We start from the raw sequence: 17,297 nt of genomic DNA on the forward strand, positions 1-17,297 counted from the left end.
TGAAGTTCAACTGCATGACCTGTGGGACACCTGGAGAGAAAGAAGGATCCTCATTCCCCACACAATTTGGTGTGGGTTTTAGTGTCACTGTATACATCAGCTGCTACTGAAAAACATCAAAACAAAAAATTTACTTCATAACTTTCTTATTTTCAATTAAATGCTCATACACTCACAAAATACTCACACACCCTATGAATATGCGGTGGCTCTTTTCAAAATTTTTAAAATCAAGAGGCACCAATACCCGTTCATTTATTTATTAGAAGTCTCAGATAATCACCACTAAAACAACAGAAATGGCATCTGTGATGATCACAGATTCATTCACAAAGGAGAAAAAATATCAAGACATCCTTAGCCACTGTTCTTCAGATTGTACTTGAAAGCACAGATGTTCTAGCTAATAAGAATCTAAGGATCTAACAATAAGGTTTTATTGGTCTAGCATAGTCCCATGGCCTTTGTCCACAACTGATAAATGGAAATGGTTCCTAAAGAAATTTAAGAAACCATTCTGAAATTCTGTTTTCAATATGATAATTAGTCTGACTGAAAAAACCTTGGCTCTATCATGACCTCTTGCAAGTGGAAACCGCGATGGGGAGCATCCTTCCACACTGCTGACATACACAGCCTCAGCGATGGCACGGGCCTGACACCACTGGTGAAGGTGTTTCTAGAGTAGGATGGACAGCATGTTGTATGTAGCATCTTTGGTTGAGGTCTGGCCTCTTCAAATCCACCTCTCCTTCACATTTAGTTACCAATGATTTTTAAGTCCATGCGTTTAAAGAAGGTCACTAGTTTTCACATTTGTGAAAGTGTCAGATCAAGAGTTGCAAAATTTTTGGCCCTAATCTTGCCCAGTGGGACTGCAAGGACCTTGCACAGGAAGCTGTACAATCACATGCTTCAGTTAAAGCAAGTTCTGTTTAAAGTTTCAGGGCTGCACAGAAAACTGTCAACAGGATTCCAACACTGGGAGAGGGACAAAGCAGAGCACTGGCTTTTGTCCTTGAAAGTGGCCTGAGCCAACTATGTGAAGCGTCTGGCCACCAAAAATATTAACTACCAGCCTCTACAGCAATGTCTGTATTGTTCAAACCTCATGTGAAGCCAAAATGTTGTGTAGGTGTTTGAGGTGAAAAGGTGAGAGTAAGGTGTGAATAAAGCTAAATCTGGCCTAGTGAGAAAAAGGTACAAAAAGATGACACTCTGGGTTTTAATTCAAGGAAAAAATATATAATAAACCAGCTTTACATCCTCGGCCAGAGTACTGCCTGGGATCTTTACCTTCTCTTTTGAAGACCAAGGAGCTTTTCTCTGCTCTCTTCCTTCACTGCCTTAGTGGGAAGAGGGTTCCAACAGGAAAGCAGAAACAGGGGGCAGAAGTTGCTGTGAGGCCAAGACTGAGGTTGGACAAAGCGAGCACTCTGGGCAGGTCAATCCCGACTCCCGGCTAACCCACACAGCACACAGTAGCCCTCAACATAAGCCTGACCACACACAGCAATCGAGCAGGGCTTTTCCACAGTACTCCTTTCCTTTACACGCAAATCCCAGCTGTCCCGGGTAAACATTTCAGGATAAACCGTCCAGGCTGGTATTCTACTGCAAATGCAGTCAGTTTCCAATTAACTTAGCACCAAATCTGTTCTCTCCCTCCCCCTCAAACTAGGTCAATCTGTAGTTTAAAAATCTGAAGTGTCACGTTTCTCTCTGCTTCTGTGTTTTCTTCTTTTTTCATTTTCTCATGGTAGTTTTCCTACATTTATATTCAGTTCCATGTCAGATGAAATAAAGTTGCAAAATATTTGGTGATCTCCATATAACATTCTTCTCACAATGAAGTAACTTAATGGGTTTACGTCAGAATTATGTCCACAGAAGTCTTTTCCATATACTTCCTCACACAGAGAAAGACTCTTACAAATGGCTATTTCTGGACAGTGCATTAAACGAAGATACCTCACAAGAGAAAAGATCATCATCTGTATCCATTAGAATAATATACAGATTCACAGTCAATGAGATGATACACTTTGCAGAAGAGAGGCATTGAACAGTATACTATTCAAATACAAAAAACAGCAATAAACATATTCTGCACTACAGAAAATTTGCTAGCTTCTAACTTCAAAGATTTAAAGTAATGCGTCTGGTAACTGCACTTTAGGACTGGAACATGCTTTTTCCCTTCCAGATACACAATGTTTGATGCTGGTGCACATATATATACACACACACAACACTGTGTCTGCAATGATATACAAATGCAATAGACAGCCAAGTCCTGAAGGCAGATTTCAGAGAATAGGGCTACCAAGACCAAGAGAGCAAATAGCAACTTAAGAACACTTCTAACTTCAGAATTTCATTTTATTGAACACACTTTTAAAATAAGCACCTCTTGGCAATAAAAGCAAAGAAACAATAGAACTCCTTCCACTCTGTTCTGGCGGAAACTTCTCACACCAACCTGCTAAATTCATGATGGAATTTTAAACAGGCAGCCCGCTGGGGCTACAAGCAGAGCTCAAACGCAAGTCTGCTGACTCCTCAGTGAGAGCTGGAGCAGAGGAAAACATCAAAAAGCAAATTTGGAATCTACCACAGCTTTCTTCCTTAAGCAAAAAAAAAAGCAAATTAGTTTTATAACCACAATTCAGTTTTTCAAACTTTTCTGAAGAATTTTCATTTAATTATGTATACATAACAGGAAATAAAGCTTTCTCACAAACATTCTTAATGCTTAACAATTATCAAGGAAATGACGAAAGTAAAAGCAGGAGGAATATTAAACACATGGTGGGGAGGTCAATTTCTGTTTCTGCTCTTAAAAAGTAAAAAAATCACCATATAATTAAGTACAAAAACCTGCATTGAATGACAACTGCTGGTGTATTTACTTGATCAGAAATGAAGACCAAGAATATAATAAAGCCCTATGATAATATTCGTCTGGAGCACTCCCCTCAGTGTGTATACACTAAAATGTTGGCAAAGTTTCTGGAGCATTAGCTTATATAAACACGAGAGTCCTTGGTTAGCTGCATTAAATGGAACGCTCTCTTCTGAAATGCGCCCCCAATTCAGTTTCACTTACAAATTGCAAACTAAAGTTATTTCTTCAGAAAAATATCTGTTTGGCATCTCCTGGACTTTGTTCCATTGGACAATATGGACATTTTAATCTAAAGACAAGAAAGAAAACACCGAGTCAAGGAACAGGATCAGTACTAAGCATTCAATTTTCATGTAGTTATAGAACATCTTTAACAATTATACACCCACACACATACACACGTCTGTATTTTGCTTTGAGGGTTAACTGTACTTTCCCTTAAGATAACAGTCAAGCTTTGAAGGGTCACAAATAAATAGGATCCAAGCTAGACTCTAAACTGAAAGGCTCTTCTTCAGTGGAAATCAGTGAAAACCGTTCCATAAACAAAACAAAGACAACTGTTCTGAAAATTGTTTGTGAATTTTTTATCCTCCAGGGTTTGGGTTGAACCTGTCTCTAACTGAGTTTCAAAGGTAGTGGTCACACAGTCCACTCAGGTGCAGTAAAGCTGATGCCAGCTCCTGAGCCTACAAGGCATGTAGCCTACCGAGAGCAGCCTTAACATGCCTTGCCGTGGCACATGAAACCAGCATGGGCCAAACCAGGACGGAGAGCTGGCTGCTAGTCACCACCAATCTGCACTACCAGGGTTGTGCATGGCCTGGGAAGGGCACGAACAGCTTCGTTACATGCCAAGGGCTTCTCTTAAAAGAAAGCCTTTACCATAATGGGTCTGAAATGAACTCCAATGAAAAATTTTCTAGCTGCCTAAGCTGGAAATAAGCTTTTTAGACTTTAAAAGTTGGGCTCATTATATACAAAAGTTATAAATGTATATATCCTTTGAATTAGCAATTCTAATGCTATGAACTTAAATCACATATAAAGTAATTCACTTTACAGCAACAAAAAATTAAATGCTCATCAATAGGGAACTGGTTAAATAATTTATCATATTTCCATATGGTAGAATACTCTGCAGCTTTAAAAAAGAATGAGGGCTCTTTCTGTAGCATATAAAAGATCTCCAAGATATTAACACTAAGTGAAAAAAGCAAAGTTCAGAACAGTATACAGTATGATACCATTTGTGTAAAAAGGGTGGTGGGGGCGGGAACAATATATTGCCTTCCCAAAAAGTTAAAATTTAAAGATCATGCTTATAAATCTAATCATCAAATTTATGAACTAATTAAAAAGAATGACAGAAATGCAGATACCATACACTATGCGAAATGAGAAGTAACGAAATCTATTTCTAAATTCTAGCTACATTTATTTACCCTCATTACTTCTTATCCTCCCACTCAGTTCCAAAAGAAAATTTTTTTATTAACATTTAAAAAGACAGACACTTACTTGCTACCATTAAACATTTTGTTCAGGGCATCTCTTGATATAATATGACCACAGACCAATTTCATGGGTGGATTGTTATCTGTCGTTTGCTGACGAAGAATAGGACAGGCAAATATAGAGTGATACCAGCACTTCTTACCAAGGTCCACTTCAATCTGCTCAAAAAAAGTACAACGGCTCGAGTTATGCCTCAAGAACCCTCCACATGTTAATACGCACTGCGTGGCAAAGAACACTGATCAAATCTACTCATCTGAATATAACTTTTACAGCACTCTTCTAGCTCAAGTATTACTTCATAATTTTAAATTAGCCTTCAAAATTATTTATAATCCTACTTTTCAAACAAATTCTGATGTCTAAGAGTGAGAGCCAAAGGCAAGGGAACACTCTAGAAGTCAAACACTTGTGAAAATGCGTCAGGATATACCTAAGAGCAAAACCCACCAGAAATCCTGACTGTTGTGTGGCACACTTAGCTGGTGATACAATTCAGTGTGATAATCCTTTAAAGGCAGACTAAATGTGGTTTACTTCTGTGTCAGCTTCAGATCTGAGTTTCCCACGTTTTGTGTGTAATGGTCCAAAGAAACCCCGAAACAAAGGCTTTAAGCTAAAGCTCAGCAGGACCTTTCACAATCTGTAGATCCGAAGCTCATCCGAGCTTGCAGCGAAGAAAACAAGCAAAAGCTATGAAATCACCTAGCGAGGCAGCTGGCGCATGACAGAGGCTCCACAGTCGCCAGTTCTTTCTGTTTTCTTTCCTTCTAAATCTAAAATGGCTATCAATATAAAAGTCTATTACCTAGACTCTTTCAAGAAAGTTGACAAAGTATTAACAATAATCTTGAGGAAAAAAAATGGCCAGATGATTACCTCCAACTGCTTTTTTATCCTGACACACAGACTTTTAGTATACTGAACCTAAGGCATAGTAATTCAGATTTCAGTACACTCCATGCCGGTGGCAAGTGTCAGAGATGTAACAACATAACTGCAAAACTGCCATTTTCTTGCAGGCACCCGCCTCAGCAAAGCACGTGAAGGCTCACGTCCTTTTCACTTGCTCAGATGAGCAGCAGTCAAGCAGGGGTGCTGCTGTGTCCTGACCACACTCAGGACTGGGAATGCACCTGTGCCTTTAATCAAAAACAGATCTCTGAGGAGAAGCCAGGGCAAGCAACCGACAGAGCTACCAGCTGGAAGAACAAGGTAACTGCAGATAAACCTGTGCGCAGGTGTGGCAGAAAAGAAGCAAAAGCCAAATGCACATTTTAGCTCTTTAAGAGTCTGTGACATGACCATGATAAGAATGATAACTCCATATTGTCAGAGGCCTGGTGGAAACACACATACAACGACCTTTGTCACTTCATGTCATAACTACCATGGCAGCAAAACCTGAGTACCTACTATATGTCCCATATTATTCTAAGCACACCTACATTATCTCTAGCCTTTAACAGCCCCATAAAGAGAAGGATGGCCCCCAATTTAGAGATTGACAAACTAGTGCTTAGTGAAGTTATAGAGTTGGCAAATGATTGGGGCTGATGTTTAAAACTGTCACCTGTTCCACAACAGCAGTGGACACACAGTACTGGAGGCCACTGATGACTGCAGGTGTCACAGGGACAACACAGCACAAACCTATGATCTCATAAATATCAAGGCTTAAGACAAAACTAAATCCAATCAAACTGAGTCACTGCTTTTATATTTTTAAAAAAGCAGTGTGAGTGGTTTGTCGACTGCATTGCAAAGCACACTGCATGCACAGCAGGTACCACCCTCTCCACTTCTGATGCTTTCCTTCATCAGCTTTCACTGCCAGTCTAAGTCACAATTTTAAGAAAACTCCTCCAGTGCCTCCAAAATGTACCAGCTCCCCATTTCTATTATTTAACCACGTCTACAGAGACAGAAAAGAATTGCTGCTGAACAGCTACAGTAACGTTCCCTGGTTAAAAGGCAAGATAGGCATTTAAAATCCTTAACATCTAAGTTCTTCTAATGGCAGGAAAGGTAATAACCAATAGAAAATGTAACTCACGGGTAATTCATCTTTCTGGTTCCAAACTCCAGTGCACTGCCTCTGTTCAATCACAGCTTTGATATTGATTAAAGCCGGCAGCGCCACACAACCTGCTGAGAAACTGGGAGAGCGGAAGAGGAAATGTCACTGCCAAGCCAGGTGTCAGACAGTTTGGTCCTAGGAAATGTCACTTCCTCTATACTCCACGTGCAGAGGGCCCACGCCATTGGACAGGGCACAGAGCCCTCTGCTTTGCTAAATTACCACCACACACACACAAAAGTTTTAAATTTACAAAACCCCTAGATTTGATGGGCTCTGCATATCAGTCATTAATGACATTCCTAACATTAATGATGTTCTGAAACATTTTCCTGCACGGTTCCTTCTAGATCTGGTCACCCAGTCCAGGGCAGAAGTACTGGCAGTCAATTGTCAGCTGAGTCCCCCTTCAGGACCGTCTTCAGCTGAAGGAAGCCACCTGACCAGGCTCACATCTGATGACTGCCCCATGTGAACATACAAAAGCCCAGCCCTGTTGCCCAATTTGAGACAACGCCACAGGCCCACTGGACCTCCAGAGCTCCTCAGGGATAGGCTGAGACCTTTGGTGAGACTGCACCACATTCCAACTTTCCCCTCCAGCTAATCCTGCTGTTTTCATTCCCCTACAGGGGCTGATCCCAATAAACTTCCTGTATGTCAATCTCCATCCATTTCAGAGCCTGTTCCCCAGAGAAGCTGACCTGCAGCCTGGCCATTCCTTATAGTTAATTGCATGAGTGTCTGCTACACTCAGACGGGACACACTACAGAACGCAGACTGTACCTCATCCATCTTTGCATCCACACAATGCCTGGCACACAGCAGGGATTCAAAACACTTGAGAAGTTAAATGAACAGAAGAGCTAAACAAGTTATTTTCTTAAAACAGGTTCTTAAACTTTTTGGTTTCAGGACCCATTTACATCCTTAAATATTAAAGATCTCAAAGAGCATTTGTTTTTGTGAGTGGTATCCATCATCATTGTATTAGAAATTAAAACCGAGAAATTTTTAAAATATTGATTTATTTAAAATATATTACATGTTATCATAAATAACATTCTTATAAAAATAGCTATATTTTCCCAACTAGAAATAAATTTGAAAGGAGAGCGGCATTACTTTAAATTTTTACAAATCTCTTTAATGCCTGGCTTAACAGAAGACAACTGGGTTCTTATATCTTCCCCTACATTCAATCTGTTGCGATGTGTTCTTTTTGGTTGAAGCAAATGAAAAAAACGTAGCTTCACACAGATACGTAGTAATTTAATTGTCTTTTCAGATAATTGTGATATTCTCATTTAATGCCATACCACCACTCAACAAGTAGTAGCTTCTTAAAGGTTAGTTGAATCCTTCCAGTGAATTTTTTGTACCCTTCTACATTAAGATCCAATGGTCTGTCTCATACTTTGAATGAATCTTTTACCCATGCATGATTTTGTAATAGCACACTGAATCTTCTAGTATCAACACATTTCATTTTAAAGCATCAAAAAAATACAATTCATTAATATCACCAATCTCATCAGAAAAATATTTAAGTATCAGGAAGCTGTCAAGCCCATAATAGCAGGTTCAAGTTTTCCAAAATTTCCATTTTACCTTAAAATCTTGAATTTTACCATTGTGGCAAAACGTCAGTTATTATCCTTACACGACAGGTTCACTTCATTCATTTGAAAAAATGCCTGCCAAAAACCTAAGTGGGAGTAACTGCAGTGGATTCTTTTAAGTAAAAACTGTGTTTCATGAAAAAAGCAGCTCTGAGTTTATTAGCTCATAACTCAACATACAGGTGCGTTTTCTTGAGACAACCATCTTACATGGCTTACAAAGCATGAAGCTGAAGTGCTTTACATGAACGTCCCAATTTGTCACACAGAATATAAAAAAGATGTGTACTCAGAGGTCAAGACTTACGAAAACTAATAGTTTTTAATGTTCAGTCAAAAACATTCTTAAGTAAAACTAGTACGTCTTGAACTGCAAGTATGTGATGGTGAGGGACACAGCAAGTCCTTGTGGAGTTTGGGACACTGCCCTGATCTGTGCTAAGGCTCAAGCAGTTTAACCCACCACTCTTTTGCACCATCTGTGCAAATGTCAACACAGTGGAAAGGCTCTCTTTCACAGAGGAACGGCCAGAGGTTCACAGACCACACTTTGAGAATCACTGCTCTAAAAGTGTTTCACTGCCAACTGTGACAAGTCTTGAAATACCAACCACACTCTCCTCAGAAAGACAAACCTTCTCTTGGCTTTAATATCAAGAACTAGACAACAGATCAATAAGAACTGACGAATGCAGCACATATTTCAGTAACAGACACGACCAATTTCCATACCTGACACTGAGAGGGGACTCCACGGAGAGCCCCAGGAGGGCACAGGCATCCCGTGTAAAGATGTCACAGATGTCGGCCCACTGGTTTGCATCAAGTAGGTGAACATATGGTGAGTTCTCAATCCCTTGTCTCAGGTACACAAGGCTTCCCATCAAAACCTGAATGTCTAAACAAAAGCAACAGCAATTCGGAGGTGTGAATGATCACACTCGAAACAGAGCCAGCTTACAGGCAACAGGGGGAGAAAGGCAAGAATTCTCCCAACTGACATAGCCTAAATTAATTTATTAACAGTGTCTTTTAAAATTCTTGTCCTTAAGTTTGGTTTCTCCCTTCACCCTAAGTTAAAGAAACAGCACAGAGAGAAAGGGGAAGAGAAGGAAAGCACTAAATATTCAACTTCATGTCATTTTATTCTTATACACAACATAGTACAATTACCATTATCTAGAGCAGTAACAATTATGTATAAATGGGGTCATCACATATCTCTGGCTGTAGAACAGGCCAGTACTCCCACAGGGACACTGGGGGTTAACTTCTGCCACAGTGGTGCACCCTCAGACACTTTGTCATGGCAATAACAGCAGCAGGGTGGGGGTGGCGAGGAGCAAGTGCCTACCTGGCTCTTTCTCGTGTCTCCTCTTAGCTTAGTAAGGAATCGCCAAAAATGCAATGTCTCCTTCAGACTTTTCATTTAAGAGGATTTAATGTTTTACTTTTGTTCTAGGGCCAATCAGAGCTTTTTCTATAAGTGATTATCACCTACAATTGTTTCAGTTGGTTAGCAAATACGTATTAGACCTAGTTAAAATAAACTTAAATTCCAGTGGAGGCTACGGGCCTGGAAATTCCAAACATTAAAAACATCTGACTCCAGACTCACCTTTCTGATGATTTAGGGCAAATGGCTGAAAATTTTTAGCATATTGTAATGCCTCTCGCTGATTTGTAGTTCCACCCATCAACAAGCTAATAAAATACAGTCTGTGTAGCTTAAATTCCAAGGAGCTGTTTTGGGCTATGAGCATCTCTCGGTTTGACACTGCCCACCTACAGAAAAAGCAAGAAAGATTTTAACAGTAATTAAGAGCACAGGCAAAGTATGTGAAAAATTGTTTGAAGACTAGTAACACAAAAGAAGGGTTTGTCTGCCACCTTGTGGAAGTCAGTGGTAACATGATCTCAAGAAAACTACTACACCCAAAGAGGCCCTTCAGCCAGTGAAAAAGAAAGAAAAGCAGCGTATGTCAGATGACAGCTACATATTTAGTAAGGTTTTACACCAAGACAAGACCGGCTCTGAGGAGTCACATTATACATCTGGAATGGTCCAAGACCACACTTTGAAGCAGGTGTCAGCCATGAGAGTCACTACTCAATCGCCCATATCCAGCACTCTTTTCTTGTTAAACAGGCATGTTTACAAATGAATCACAAGATTGTGAAGGGGAACCACCTATTTTTAAACTTTTGTTAGGTGCGAGACTGTGCTACTCACTTTGGGATTAAAAGAAGTAAACATAGGTATTTACCCTCAAGTACCCTCAAGGTGCTTTCAGTCTAATTAGGTAGATAAAACTATGAAAATATCATAGTGTACCACATGGTGCCAAAAAGATTTGTACAAATAGAGTGCTAACGAGAAAAGGAACAATACTCAGTTTTGAACAATCCAAAGTACAGCAACTCGGGCCTCTACAGTACAAACAGCTGGAATAAGCAATCTTGAGCTGGGACTACCAGTTCGGGTGAGCACCGAAAAGTCTACCAGCCAGCTGCTAAAACCAATTTCGCAACCAAGGAATAAGGAAGCATTACTTTATTTCTTTAAACATATTAAGATGTAGAAGCTGTTAGTGTCATATTCTTCTTTAATTTGACCTTTTTTGGACAAATATTCCCCACCTAATCCCACTCACCAAGGACCACTGGAACGTGAACTGAGGAGGGACACAAACTCTGAGTAACTCTACAAACTACAAGAGTAAAACGCCTGAGTTACTCCTAACGAATCAGCGGACTGGGATCAGATTTCACACAACTGCACTTTCACTGCCTCTTCCCCTTCCCACGAAGGGCTGCACAGGAATGTTCTAATCACTTGTCGATGCAGCCACACCTTAGAGTCAAATCACAAAGCTTCTGACCACAAAATCAGTGTGATTTTTTAAATTAATCACCTGGACCTTGGAAATATTTACTTCAACTGAAGTGAGGCTTGGATCCTTGCCTGGCACATCTAAGATGAAGGCAGTTAAGGTGCAACACCAAGCCTGGTAAATCCTGCTGACGCCAACAAGGTACTTCCAGCAGCTATGTTTGTGAATGTCCAACGCCAACATCAGTACCAACAGGACTTTGCTTTGGGCAGTCTCTAGTCCAGCAGGCACCTTCCTAACTTCCAGTCCAAGGAGTGTATTACATCACATCACTTACCAAAAGTTTATCCTGCCCCCTCTGACTCATAAAGGCATGAGTACGCTTTCCTACTAACAATGAGGAGACGCAGTCAGCTTTTCCTTTGTTCTGTTCCTGATATGAGGTATATGTGTAAGAGTTTGTAGAATCAAAGAAGGGAGCTAATAGAGAGTGACTACAAATTCTAATACACGATAAACGCCCGCAGCAAAAGGGCAAAGACCTTAAGGAGGCAATTCACAAAAGGAGAAAACAACCTATTTCATTTTCACAGGCAAATGTTCATGATAGAATATTAAAGGTGGGAAAAGCTGTAATACATAGAAAAAAAACTTCCAGTCACCAGAATTTTTTCTTTTGAAGATTGGCCCTGAGCTAACATCTGTTGCCAATCTTTTTTCTTCTTCTTCTTCCCCCCAAACCCCTCCAGGACATAGTTGTATATTCTAGTTGTAGGTCCTTCTGGTTGTGCTATGTGGGAGCAGTGCCATGTCCACACCCAGGATCTGAACCGGCGAAACCCTGGGCTGCCAAAGCAGAGTGTGTGAACTTAACTACTCGGGCATGGGGCTGGGCCCCATTCACCAGAATTTTTAACAGTAATGACTCCAGGGACGGTGGGTTTCACGAGTTGTCTACCACGTGCTAGGCGTGGACTATGAGGAACCACAGTGCAGCAGCCGTCAGAGCAGCACGAGAGGCTAAGACCACCGGGAGGACACCCCCGAATGAAGAGCAGCTCGCAGCAGTCCAGAGGACAGTCATTTTTAAATAGCCTATGCTATCGTATATTTTGCAAGTTTTCTACAATGAACATATATTATTTTCATACTTAAAAGGTAATAACTTTTTTAAGCTAATGCAAAAGTAAACAAAATTTCTTAACTTCCTTTTCTCACCAAAGAGTTAACAGAATAATTGCAAATTACTTTTCCTAAAAGTAAGTCAAACTATGAATCACCAATTCAAGCTCTTCTAGCTATAAATATATGTACTCTGCTTTTCTAGGGTGTTTAAAGGTGTTTATTTAGAGGTGTTTATTTAGACAACGAAGTGCCTAATTTACTACTTGAATTTATTTTTACACACTTAAATTTTGCTATAAACAAGGCTACAAAATAATCAGAAAAAACCAGTATTGCTAATCCCTGTCCTCCCATCAAGAAATTTTTAGAAAAGTAAATAGATATCCATTACACAAAGGGGCTGGAGGAGTGTGGCGAGAAAGCAAAAACCAAATTCATAGAACGCAAGTTTTCATATGTTTCTTAAAAACATCTCTTATCACTTTATCCTGAAACAATGTACTATCTTCATTTAACTTCTGAATATTAAGCCTAAGTCTCACAAATCAAGGGATTAGAATAATCATTTCTAAGCTGCTCTCTCCCTAGCAAAATGTCATTTTCTAAACTGAGGATGACATACCCCATTTTTGCCCCCCAACACGTGCAATCACATTTAAGCTTAAGGCAGAAACCCTTAACCAACAGCCCCTCTTCCTCTTACCCCCAGCATTGTACCCAGGCACCCACATTTGTATTTTCTTGACCCCAATTCCTTGGTCACAGTTAACTGGCCAGACAAGCATAGGTTTTAAAGTCACTCTCTGTGTTGCCTCCTAATACGAGAGTTTATCTATCTTTATCTCCTTTATGATCACTTCATGATCCTACATCTTTTGCTCTGTAAGTTCTTGATGGGGCTGCCTTCCTTGACAACCATCACAACACCCGCCTCATCTAATCTTTGGAATCTGGGTATAAATTTCATAGCAGTATTCTTATCCACACTAGCAGTCTCCCCAGACAGCTTAACATTAGTCAACTTATGATGGCTTCTGAAACAATGACACCATCTTTTACCGGCAGTAAAGTTCTTCAATCTCTTTATTATTGTTTTCTTTCAATGAGGCAACTAACTTCAACACTTTGGCCTGAATGTTAGCCAAACTGATGGAAGCGTTTTGTTTTGTTTTTTATAGTCTTCAATCCAAAGTAGAAGTAAATGCTCCATTTAAACCATAAGCAGCTTTCTTATTTAAATTAAAAGATGTTGAAGCAACTTAACTTTGGTTTTTATACTCACAGGAACTTTTTTTTTTTTTTTTTTTGGTGAGGAAGATTGGTCCTGAACTAACATCTGTTGCCAATCCTCCTCTTTTTGCTTGAGGGAGATTGTCACTCATCTAACATCTGTGCCAATCTTCCTCTACTTGGTACGTGGGATGCCACCATAGCAAGGCTTGATGAGTGGTGTGTAGGTTGTGCCCAGGATCTGAACCTGTGAACCCTGGGCTGCCGAAGCGGAGTGCATGGACTTAACCACTACACCACCGCGCTGGCCCTCTATAGGACTTTTTCAACATGCTTTGTACCACAGCTTCATGTAGGCCTAGGTTCACTTCGCTGTCATCATTTTCAAATCTTTCTAATCACAGTCAATTTCACTTTTGGCAACTCATCTTTGTTGACTAAGTCCCTCTTTCCATTGTCCATTTCTCTAATATGTCACATGGGCTCATCACTGGAAGATGAGGAGGCAATACGACCACACGCTCGCTGTCTGAGGGTGAAATGAACAACAGATGTGCAGTCACCAACCATTCACAGACTCGGAGAGACGCGATGTGACTGGTTATGCTCACGATGCCCATCTGTTTATTTAATACTGATTTGCGGACTAAACAGCTGGCAGAGAAGTTTGTATTTTATGCAGTTATTCACAATATATTGCCATAACTGAAAGTTGAACTGTGTTGTTGGGGAACTGGTGTTATTTAACTAAAGAGTGGTAAATGAAATTTGGGCATACTGGAATTGTGCAGAGAGGACTGCCAACAGGTTTGACAGAGAAGACAAATGGGAGAAACAGTACATAGGGACCTTAGAGCAGGAGGTTACTTTATAAAGACAAGGAAGGCCCAGAATGGTACAACAGAGAAAGATCTAAGTTTGAGGAACTGAGCAAGCCAGGGTGTCTACAGCCTATTATCCACCAACCTTAAAAAATAAGAAAGAAAATGAGATTGGTTTCTATCTCTCTCCCAGATTTCTGCCCTCCCACTTTTCTTTTCTGAGAGGAGGGAATCTGGGCTGGAAAACCAAGAAGTTTATGCCAAGAGGAAAGGTTATGCAACACTGGGGTGGGAGTGGGGGTAAGAAAGCAGTGGTTGGCCAATAGGATAAATTAGAGGCCTTTGTCATATGGTGTCAAGAATTAGAGGAAAATAATAGGCCTGCGGAGAATACAATGGAGGTAGAGAGAGGTGCAGGTCAAGAAAAACATGCAAACATATTCAGATAACCTATCTAGCAACTCACATTACCACCAATAGTGATGTGTGCAGGTGAATTCAAGCTGGGCCATCTAGATAGAAGATTTGCTCCCTCTATGAAAGTAGAAGCCATGATCCCATCTCCCACTGTAGGCGCTAGTTAATTTTTGCAAAAGCACATTCAAACCACAAAGTGAGCAGCTGAGAACAGAGTTGAAAATTCAATGCCCAGGCTCAACTACCTCATTTTCTACAACTTTCCTAATAATATCTTTATCCACAGAACTCTAAACGTTCTTCATTTGAACCTCTCATATGACTCGTCTCACAATCTAGGACAGTTTCTGGTCTCTTAAGGCAGAGACTCTGTCTCGCTCATCTTGGCATGCCTCTACTTTGGATGCGGTATACTGATCAAGACCACAGTTTAGCAGGGGCTGGCCCTGTGGTCTAGGGGTTAAGTTCACACACTCCACTTCAGCGGCCTGGGTTTCGCCAGTTCGGATCGTCATCAAGCCATGCTGTGGCGGCATGCCACACTGAAGAACTAGAAGGACTTACAACTAGGATATACAACTATGTACTGGGGCTTTGGGGAGAAAAAAGAAAAAAGAGGAAGACTGGCAACAGATGTTAGCTCAGGTGCCAATCTCAAAAAAACCCAAAATCACCAATGGTCAATAATTTAAAAAGAAAAAAGAAGAGCACAGGTTAGTAAAGTCAAATGTGCACGGACTTAAACCCGAGCTCTGCTGTGTGAATTTGGGCAATCTGTTACTTAATTCTCTAAAATCCGTTTCCTGATTGTAAAATGGGGGCACCTCAAAGAGTTGTAGGCATTTAATGAGCAGGGTAGTTACAGCACTGAGCACAGAGCTTGGCACAACTAGACATTCAATAAGAAGCTATTTAATTTCTGTTTACTGAATGGATACACTCTGACATTTCTTCAAAGTCTTTAGTTTTAATATGAAAATTATATTTAAAAGAGTTACTTGGGCACTTCCATGTAATACTCAGCAGCACCTTGATTTTTATAGCACCAATTTTGTGGGAATATGACGATACACATGCATCAGTTAATCCCCTTGAAAAAATTCTGAAGCTTTCTTAGAAGTTCATGCTTAATGTTTGGGTATTTGATTCAGTGAGCAACAAGAAGTAGAAGATAGTCACAGCCTTAACAAACCTGATAACAACTAAGTCCATAAACTACAAAGCACATAAAACTACAAAACCTCAATCAGCACCAGAAACTTAACCCACTGTCTACAAAGCACTGGCAGACATATGCCCAGAAGACACACAAAAGCTAGCGGAGATATTAGGGAGTAGGGGGCCGTATTCTGGATAATGGCATTTCCAGCAGAAAACTTTTGATGTTTAATTAAGGAAAAAAAAACAACTACCACTACACTACAACCAGCAAGCTAACTACATTCAGTTAAATTATAACTTCACTGTGATTTAAAAAAAAAATTCTGCTCCCAAATCTCCAATGTGGGCCGCAAGAGCACGGTCAGCTTTAGAACTATTCCTTGGTTAGAAAAACACTGTAGAGCAAAAAAGAAATGACATCCAGTAAGGTCACTAATGTCACAATTCTCTCTGATCACTGCTACTGCCTTCTCCAATAAAGAGAACTTTTGTGCCTCTTCCATGAAAAGACCTCAAAACAATACAACCGACTTAGGTGACTAAGTTAGAAGCAACCCACATCTACACAATTATCCCACAAAACATTAAGCATTAATTACCCTAATTGTCAAGCCTCTGAACATTGTTAGTTCTGTACTTAAAATTTCCAGATTATTCCAAAAATAATTAAAACAAGATTCCACCTTCATGGTTAGCTGTTGCCCCCTAGGAACCGAAGCGACAGCATTACTCTGTTTATCTCTCACAATTCTGCCAGTCTGGGTTGGTGTCTATTTTTGGTAATAACGCCTCTTGCCAATTCCCACAGCACACTCCACTACAACCTTTCACAGCATTTTTAAAGGCTTATAAATACCTTCTTTTTCTAGTCTCCTTTAGGGCTATATTCTTGGGGGTAAAAGCTGAAAGTTCAGGGAAATGAATGACCTATTTACTCCACAAGTGCAGACTTGGCTGAACATTACTGGTGACTGAATCAAATGCTTAAAAAATTCAGAGAATGACAAAAATTAAATTTCAGCCAAAAAAATTAAGAACCCTATAACTTTGCTTCAGAGACTGAAAAGGAGAGCTAACATTTCATTTCTGAGATATTTTCAAGCAGTAATTTCTCAGATACGGGTTGAGTCCATCACTGAAGTACCAATATTTCATTCAGCTCAGAGCTGGCATGAATCTTTGTCCTTCTTACACGCCATGTAAGAAACCACGCAAACTATAGTATCACACATCTGAATCTACTTAATAAACCACACATACACCTCCAACTTTACACGAGGCTCTCAGTAACGCAGAGTTTGGTAGGAGTGCCCAGCAGCTGCATGTGGCAAGTGCCCACTATTTCAGACAGGACGGTTCTACAGATGAGCGATTTTTTTTTTAAAGTACTTAAATATGACTGCCTTATTTACTGCTAGGTTCCTACCCCAAAACCAAGAGATTTTATAAACCTAAATTAATAATGGGTCAGCATTTTACAAGCACGAACGGTCTTTCCTCGTAGTTCCCCCTCCTGGCTTAGTTTAGCCCCTTATTCTTTTAAACCCTTAATCTCAGGGATAGTTTATTTCAATTTTCCC

At 40.1% G+C, this 17,297-nt stretch overlaps 1 protein-coding gene across 1 annotated transcript in view; it reads right to left on the bottom strand.

Annotated features, from left to right (window-relative positions):
- Nucleotides 1-2,361: 2,361 nt before the first annotated feature.
- Nucleotides 2,362-17,297, bottom strand: part of RMND5A (required for meiotic nuclear division 5 homolog A) — a 59,336-nt gene continuing 44,400 nt past the window's right edge. The window contains exons 5-9 of the mRNA XM_070511791.1: nucleotides 9,748-9,914; nucleotides 8,862-9,027; nucleotides 6,483-6,585; nucleotides 4,430-4,584; nucleotides 2,362-3,197 (exon numbers count right to left, since the gene is read on the bottom strand). Coding sequence (XP_070367892.1) covers nucleotides 3,134-3,197; nucleotides 4,430-4,584; nucleotides 6,483-6,585; nucleotides 8,862-9,027; nucleotides 9,748-9,914 — 655 coding nt within the window. The 3' untranslated portion in view covers nucleotides 2,362-3,133. The remainder of the gene's footprint in view (nucleotides 3,198-4,429; nucleotides 4,585-6,482; nucleotides 6,586-8,861; nucleotides 9,028-9,747; nucleotides 9,915-17,297) is intronic.

This window comes from Equus asinus, chromosome 6 (assembly GCF_041296235.1).
Source record: "Equus asinus isolate D_3611 breed Donkey chromosome 6, EquAss-T2T_v2, whole genome shotgun sequence".
Taxonomy (NCBI): Eukaryota; Metazoa; Chordata; class Mammalia; order Perissodactyla; family Equidae; genus Equus; species Equus asinus.